The sequence below is a fragment of the Diplotaxodon limnothrissa genome, linkage group LG10, assembly GCF_057381915.1.
Source record: "Diplotaxodon limnothrissa isolate DT_005_m linkage group LG10, D_limnothrissa_male_GT1.1, whole genome shotgun sequence".
Classification (NCBI taxonomy): Eukaryota; Metazoa; Chordata; class Actinopteri; order Cichliformes; family Cichlidae; genus Diplotaxodon; species Diplotaxodon limnothrissa.
The window spans coordinates 17019833-17027653 of NC_140605.1; the positions used below are offsets into that span (position 1 = coordinate 17019833).

The 7821-nt window shown below is 44.4% G+C and overlaps 3 protein-coding genes across 3 annotated transcripts; all 3 read left to right on the forward strand.

Annotated features, from left to right (window-relative positions):
- The first annotated feature begins 668 nt into the window (after positions 1 to 668).
- LOC146624188 (uncharacterized) lies at positions 669 to 3450 on the forward strand. Its single transcript, XM_085363415.1, has 6 exons — positions 669 to 677; positions 1089 to 2166; positions 2363 to 2667; positions 2761 to 2867; positions 3036 to 3176; positions 3279 to 3450. The coding sequence occupies exons 1-6, from the start codon at positions 669 to 671 to the stop codon at positions 3448 to 3450; spliced, it is 1812 nt and encodes a 603-aa protein (XP_085219541.1).
- A 31-nt stretch (positions 3451 to 3481) lies between these two features.
- LOC146624189 (uncharacterized) lies at positions 3482 to 6452 on the forward strand (the record flags this gene model as incomplete). The annotated part of the gene is made up of 7 exons (XM_085363416.1): positions 3482 to 4418; positions 4615 to 4919; positions 5013 to 5121; positions 5290 to 5428; positions 5531 to 5696; positions 5848 to 5927; positions 6160 to 6452. Coding segments are annotated over 7 exons (1830 nt in total), but the record flags the coding sequence as incomplete, so codon positions are not given.
- A 266-nt stretch (positions 6453 to 6718) lies between these two features.
- LOC146624190 (U11/U12 small nuclear ribonucleoprotein 35 kDa protein-like) lies at positions 6719 to 7821 on the forward strand. Its single transcript, XM_085363417.1, has 2 exons — positions 6719 to 6779; positions 7280 to 7821. Exons 1-2 carry the CDS (start codon positions 6719 to 6721, stop codon positions 7819 to 7821), a joined length of 603 nt encoding a protein of 200 aa, XP_085219543.1.

Sequence of the window (7821 nt, forward strand, 5' to 3'; positions counted from 1 at the left end):
CTCCAACAAAAGCAAGCTCAGCTCATCCTTGTTAAGTAAAAAACGCTCACCGGATCCTCATCGGTCAGCGGTGGCTAAGAAGGGTCAGAATAGACATGATTCAGACTCGGATCCGTCTCCCCCGAGGAAAAGGCCCCTGAAGGGAAACGCCTCAGACTCCGACCAATCTCCCCCAAGGAGGCCCTCAAAAACTAAACGGGGCTCAGACTCTGACCAGTCTCCACCCAGGGGGCAGCCACCGAGTGGAAGGGACTCGGATGGAGATTTGTCACCACCTCGTAGGCCAGGCCAGTCACAGGTAAGCAGACTGTGTTGGAACAAAGATTAATGTCAAATCCGATTTCACTCAAATGTTATATTTTTCAATTGTCTTTTTTTTTTTTATAACCAGGGCCAAAGGATGCTATCTGGTGGAAAGGCAGGCCTGGTTTCTGTGGACATTTTAAGGAAAGAGCAAAAGGAGAACAGACGCAGAGAAAAACACAATCAGCCACTTGAAGGTTTCATCAACTTTTCTCTCTTAAGATTTTTTTACACCCATTGATTGAAGAGCTTCATACAGCTTTGCATCTCATTTCAGCTTATCATCTATATTGTCGTATTTTATTTAGTCCTAAAATTAAATAATGAAGTTTCTACATACTTACCCATTCATCCCCTTTGACCAGATGAATCGCGTAAGGCTCAGACGATTTTCAGAGACAAAAGTGGCAAAAGGAGGGATCTGGATTCAGAGAGAAATGAACAGAAAAAGAAAGCTGGTGAAAAAGCGGCAAGAGACGAGAAATACGCTCAGTGGGGAAAACGGTAAATGTGCATGATCATTTCAAATATCACAGTTTATGTGATTATATCCACATAAAAAATTATAAAAGTGGTTCAATGGTTTATGTTAAAATGTATGTATAGGTTGGCACAGAGCCAGATGCATCACCAGAAACTTAAGGAAGCGCTGCGCGAAGCCCTTAAGCCACTTGAGGATCTTGACCGCATGTTGAGAGAACAGGAAAGAGAAGGCGATCCTATGGCTGCAATGCGCAGGCGTAAAAAGGACCGTGGCACAAAAACACAAGATATTTAACTCAAAGAGAAGAGGACAGGATTCTCCTGTCAAAAAGACCCGGCATGACTCTCCAGACATCTCTCCACCAAAGAGAAGTCGGAAGTACTCTCCGGATGTCTCTCCTCACAGGACAAGACGTCACGACTCTCCTGATGTCTCTCCTCCCAGGACTAGACCTCACGACTCTCCAGATGTCTCTCCTCCCAGGAGAAGACGTCATGACTCTCCAGATGTCTCTCCTCCCAGGACTAGACCTCACGACTCTCCAGATGTCTCTCCTCCCAGGAGAAGACGTCATGACTCTCCTGATGTCTCTCCTCCCAGGACTAGACCTCACGACTCTCCAGATGTCTCTCCTCCCAGGAGAAGACGTCATGACTCTCCAGATGTCTCTCCTCCCAGGACTAGACCTCACGACTCTCCAGATGTCTCTCCTCCCAGGAGAAGACGTCATGACTCTCCAGATGTCTCTCCTCCCAGGACTAGACCTCATGACTCTCCAGATGTCTCTCCTCCCAAGAGAAGACGTCACGACTCTCCTGTTGTCTCTCCTCCCAAGAGAAGACGTCATGACTCTCCAGATGTCTCTCCTCCCAGGACTAGACCTCATGACTCTCCAGATGTCTCTCCTCCCAAGAGAAGACGTCACGACTCTCCTGTTGTCTCTCCTCCCAAGAGAAGACGTCATGACTCTCCAGATGTCTCTCCTCCCAGGACTAGACCTCACGACTCTCCAGATGTCTCTCCTCCCAGGAGAAGACGTCACGACTCTCCTGATGTCTCTCCTCACAGGACTAGACCTCACGACTCTCCAGATGTCTCTCCTCCCAGGAGAAGACGTCATGACTCTCCAGATGTCTCTCCTCCCAGGACTAGACATCACAACTCTCCAGATGTCTCTCCTCCCAAGAGAAGACGTCACGACTCTCCTGATGTCTCTCCTCCCAGGAGAAGACGTCATGACTCTCCAGATGTCTCTCCTCCCAAGAGAAGACGTCACGACTCTCCAGATGTCTCTCCTCCCAGGAGAAGACGCCATGACTCCCCAGACTTGTCACCACCAAGACAGTGTTCAGGAAAGTCAGAAAAAATGCAAAGTAAAGGTGAGTGATCCATTTAAATTGTAAAGTGGAATCTGGTGTGGCATATGAATAAAAGTAAAAAGCAGAGACCCATTTAACATGAGTTTTGAATTGAAATTTATTTTAAAGACATAGCTTGATCTAATAATAAATCTTTAATTTTTGTCCAAAAGGCATTACAAAATGAAAATTAACAAATTAACTGTGTCTTTGTCAGATTCAGCCTCCAACAAAAGCAAGCTCAGCTCATCCTTGTTAAGTAAAAAACGCTCACCGGATCCTCATCGGTCAGCGGTGGCTAAGAAGGGTCAGAATAGACATGATTCAGACTCGGATCCGTCTCCCCCGAGGAAAAGGCCCCTGAAGGGAAACGCCTCAGACTCCGACCAATCTCCCCCAAGGAGGCCCTCAAAAACTAAACGGGGCTCAGACTCTGACCAGTCTCCACCCAGGGGGCAGCCACCGAATGGAAGGGACTCGGATGGAGATTTGTCACCACCTCGTAGGCCAGGCCAGTCACAGGTAAGCAGACTGTGTTGGAACAAAGATTAATGTCAAATCTGATTTCACTCAAATGTTATATTTTTCAATTGTCTTTTTTTTTTTTATAACCAGGGCCAAAGGATGCTATCTGGTGGAAAGGCAGGCCTGGTTTCTGTGGACATTTTAAGGAAAGAGCAAAAGGAGAACAGACGCAGAGAAAAACACAATCAGCCACTTGAAGATTTCATCAACTTTTCTCTCTTAAGATTTTTTTACACCCATTGATTGAAGAGCTTCATACAGCTTTGCATCTCATTTCAGCTTATCATCTATATTGTCGTATTTTATTTAGTCCTAAAATTAAATAATGAAGTTTCTACATACTTACCCATTCATCCCCTTTGACCAGATGAATCGCGTAAGGCTCAGACGATTTTCAGAGACAAAAGTGGCAAAAGGAGGGATCTGGATTCAGAGAGAAATGAACAGAAAAAGAAAGCTGGTGAAAAAGCGGCAAGAGACGAGAAATACGCTCAGTGGGGAAAAAGGTAAATGTGCATGATCATTTCAAATATCACAGTTTATGTGATTATATCCACATAAAAAATTATAAAAGTGGTTCAATGGTTTATGTTAAAATGTATGTATAGGTTGGCACAGATCCAGATGCATCACCAGAAACTTAAGGAAGCGCTGCGCGAAGCCCTTAAGCCACTTGAGGATCTTGACCGCATGTTGAGAGAACAGGAAAGAGAAGGCGATCCTATGGCTGCAATGCGCAGGCGTAAAAAGGACCGTGGCACAAAAACACAAGATATTTAACTCAAAGAGAAGAGGACAGGATTCTCCTGTCAAAAAGACCCGGCATGACTCTCCAGACATCTCTCCACCAAAGAGAAGTCGGAAGTACTCTCCGGATGTCTCTCCTCACAGGACAAGACGTCACGACTCTCCTGATGTCTCTCCTCCCAGGACTAGACCTCACGACTCTCCAGATGTCTCTCCTCCCAGGAGAAGACGTCATGACTCTCCAGATGTCTCTCCTCCCAGGACTAGACCTCACGACTCTCCAGATGTCTCTCCTCCCAGGAGAAGACGTCATGACTCTCCTGATGTCTCTCCTCCCAGGACTAGACCTCACGACTCTCCAGATGTCTCTCCTCCCAGGAGAAGACGTCATGACTCTCCAGATGTCTCTCCTCCCAGGACTAGACCGCACGACTCTCCAGATGTCTCTCCTCCCAGGAGAAGACGTCATGACTCTCCAGATGTCTCTCCTCCCAGGACTAGACCTCATGACTCTCCAGATGTCTCTCCTCCCAAGAGAAGACGTCACGACTCTCCTGTTGTCTCTCCTCCCAAGAGAAGACGTCATGACTCTCCAGATGTCTCTCCTCACAGGACTAGACCTCACGACTCTCCAGATGTCTCTCCTCCCAGGAGAAGACGTCACGACTCTCCTGATGTCTCTCCTCACAGGACTAGACCTCACGACTCTCCAGATGTCTCTCCTCCCAGGAGAAGACGTCATGACTCTCCAGATGTCTCTCCTCCCAGGACTAGACATCACAACTCTCCAGATGTCTCTCCTCCCAAGAGAAGACGTCACGACTCTCCTGATGTCTCTCCTCCCAGGAGAAGACGTCATGACTCTCCAGATGTCTCTCCTCCCAAGAGAAGACGTCACGACTCTCCAGATGTCTCTCCTCCCAGGAGAAGATGCCATGACTCCCCAGACTTGTCACCACCAAGACAGTGTTCAGGAAAGTCAGAAAAAATGCAAAGTAAAGGTGAGTGATCCATTTAAATTGTAAAGTGGAATCTGGTGTGGCATATGAATAAAAGTAAAAAGCAGAGACCCATTTAACATGAGTTTTGAATTGAAATTTATTTTAAAGACATAGCTTGATCTAATAATAAATCTTTAATTTTTGTCCAAAAGGCATTACAAAATGAAAATTAACAAATTAACTGTGTCTTTGTCAGATTCAGCCTCCAACAAAAGCAAGCTCAGCTCATCCTTGTTAAGTAAAAAACGCTCACCGGATCCTCATCGGTCAGTGGTGGCTAAGAAGGGTCAGAATAGACATGATTCAGACTCGGATCCGTCTCCCCCGAGGAAAAGGCCCCTGAAGGGAAACGCCTCAGACTCCGACCAATCTCCCCCAAGGAGGCCCTCAAAAACTAAACGGGGCTCAGACTCTGACCAGTCTCCACCCAGGGGGCAGCCACCGAGTGGAAGGGACTCGGATGGAGATTTGTCACCACCTCGTAGGCCAGGCCAGTCACAGGTAAGCAGACTGTGTTGGAACAAAGATTAATGTCAAATCCGATTTCACTCAAATGTTATATTTTTCAATTGTCTTTTTTTTTTTTATAACCAGGGCCAAAGGATGCTATCTGGTGGAAAGGCAGGCCTGGTTTCTGTGGACATTTTAAGGAAAGAGCAAAAGGAGAACAGACGCAGAGAAAAACACAATCAGCCACTTGAAGGTTTCATCAACTTTTCTCTCTTAAGATTTTTTTACACCCATTGATTGAAGAGCTTCATACAGCTTTGCATCTCATTTCAGCTTATCATCTATATTGTCGTATTTTATTTAGTCCTAAAATTAAATAATGAAGTTTCTACATACTTACCCATTCATCCCCTTTGACCAGATGAATCGCGTAAGGCTCAGACGATTTTCAGAGACAAAAGTGGCAAAAGGAGGGATCTGGATTCAGAGAGAAATGAACAGAAAAAGAAAGCTGGTGAAAAAGCGGCAAGAGACGAGAAATACGCTCAGTGGGGAAAAGGGTAAATGTGCATGATCATTTCAAATATCACAGTTTATGTGATTATATCCACATAAAAAATTATAAAAGTGGTTCAATGGTTTATGTTAAAATGTATGTATAGGTTGGCACAGATCCAGATGCATCACCAGAAACTTAAGGAAGCGCTGCGCGAAGCCCTTAAGCCACTTGAGGATCTTGACCGCATGTTGAGAGAACAGGAAAGAGAAGGCGATCCTATGGCTGCAATGCGCAGGCGTAAAAAGGACCGTGGCACAAAAACACAAGATGTTTAACATTACATATGTTTTATTTTATTTATGACTTTATTTTATTTCACCAGGTCAATCCTTGTAAGAAGCTTTTAAATAGCAGCAGTTTTGCTTTTGCTACTGTTTGTATTTTTATTTATTTGTATGTTTGTTTTGATTTTTTGTAGAGAAACCTCGATATAAAGGCCCTGCTCCACCTCCAAACCGGTTCAATATTCCACCGGGGTACCGCTGGGACGGAGTTGACAGGTAGAGTTTGTGCATCGGTGACAGAGGAAAACTGTTGAGGACAGAACTGTAGTTTAATATTGAATGTTTTTAATACACACATCAGTTTGTCATTTTGCACATTAATGGTAAAGAAATTGTGATCATTTTTTTCCACGTCTATATTAAATTTGCGCCTAATTGAATGGATTGTCTTTGGCCTTTTAGCTTGTCGTATCATAATTAATAGGGTTATTTTATTTGTGTCTTGCAGGTCAAATGGTTTTGAACAGAAACGCTACCAGAGGATGGCAGATAAAAAGGCTGTGCAGGAAGCGGCCTATAAATGGAGTGTGGAGGATATGTAAAGGCTTTCAGAAAATGATGAATCTGGAGCAGAGCTAAAGAGCACACCTTCTCAACCTTTATGTATAATTGTTATGCTGTTAGAACAACAAGACTAGATGCATCTACGCAGCAAAAGTTCTTTTTTAAATAAACTACATAGAAGAATTTGTTTCACCTTTCCAAACCCTTTTGATACTGTACCATGTGTATCAGATGGAACTGTACAGAAAAATGAAGTGAAGCATGTTCACAATTTTTGTAAGAAGTTATTCACCGTGGAGCAGAAGCTGTTGTGGTTTCAGTGTTTTATTAAAGAATGTTTTTGTAATGCAACTTGGATAGCATTTGACATTCAGTCTTTTTAGATAATTTTATACACTTACCACCCATTTTATTAGGCAACAGTAACTCAAATAACCGCTTGTTACAACCAACATATTTTGGTCCTGGACATAGAAATAGAGACATGTCCCTCATGACTCCAAATGAAACGTAGTGCACAGCAACCAAATGCTGAAAGAGAGTGTCCACAGCTGACTGTCGATGGTATGGTATAGCTGTGAGGCGTTTGTGTACAAGATAAATGCACATTTGAGAGTTCTGTGGTGTAGCTAAAAAAGACTGGCCTACAGAGATGTGAAAAAAGCGGCATTCAAATAAGTCATTCCTTGCCATATTAATCAGGGAGTACATACACTGACAGGATGCTGTGACTCTCACAGTGAGGGAATCAGGTTGGGCTCTAATAGTTTTTCTAGCAATGTCCGATTCAGTCTAACATCTGTAAAAGTTTTAAGGCACTTTCCACCAGCACTGTCAAAAAGAATTATGGAAGAATGATTTGTAGAATCAAGGAATCGGTGTCCTGGTTGCACATGCTGGACCAATGGCTTAATAACACAACAATGCTATTGCCTTTAATCTGTCACTATCTATGCTATTGATTATGGTGTAATTATATAAAATTATTATTTTTTTTAAAAAAGTGACAGTATTGTGCAATGAATAAAAAGTTTTATTTATAAACTTTTAATTTTTATAAAAAGTATTATTTATTATTATAATAAACCTTACTTCATATAAACTACACAAAGTGTTCTCTAAGTACGGAGACATCCAGCGGCTCCGGCTGGTCCGGGACATTGTCACGGGTTTCTCCAAAAGATATGCCTTCATTGAGTACAAAGAGGAGCGATCTGTGGTCGGGACAGCTAACAAGCTGGTGGTCGACCAGCATGAAGTGTTCGTGGATTTTGAGCAAGAGAGGACTCTTAAAGGATGGGTGCCGCGGCGGCTCGGCGGCGGGCTTGGAGGGAAAAAGGAATCCGGACAGCTGCGGTTCGGCGGCAGGGACAGGCCTTTCCGTAAACCCATCAATCTCGGGGTAGACCCGGTGCAGGAACGAGGTGGTGGTGGTGGTGGTGGAGGGAGGGAGTGGGGCAGACCAAGCGGGAGAGCCAGAGAGGATCGGGACCGACACAGAACAGAAGAGTGGGGCAACAGAGGAAGGAGAGATGACCGGGACAGAGGCCGAGAGTGGGATGACCGCAGGCACGGAGACAGGAGCAGGCACCGGGACCGGAGATGA

Bases quoted from the DNA above. Each gene is read 5' to 3' on its own strand.
- LOC146624188 (XM_085363415.1), top strand. The intron at 2,167-2,362 runs GTGAGTGATCCA...TGTCTTTGTCAG, and splicing joins AGAAAAAATGCAAAGTAAAG to ATTCAGCCTCCAACAAAAGC. The intron at 3,177-3,278 runs GTAAATGTGCAT...ATGTATGTATAG, and splicing joins TACGCTCAGTGGGGAAAAAG to GTTGGCACAGATCCAGATGC.
- LOC146624190 (XM_085363417.1), top strand. From the start codon at position 6,719: ATGAAACGTAGTGCACAGCAACCAAATGCTGAAAGAGAGTGTCCACAG. The intron at 6,780-7,279 runs GTATGGTATAGC...TTTTATAAAAAG, and splicing joins TCCACAGCTGACTGTCGATG to TATTATTTATTATTATAATA.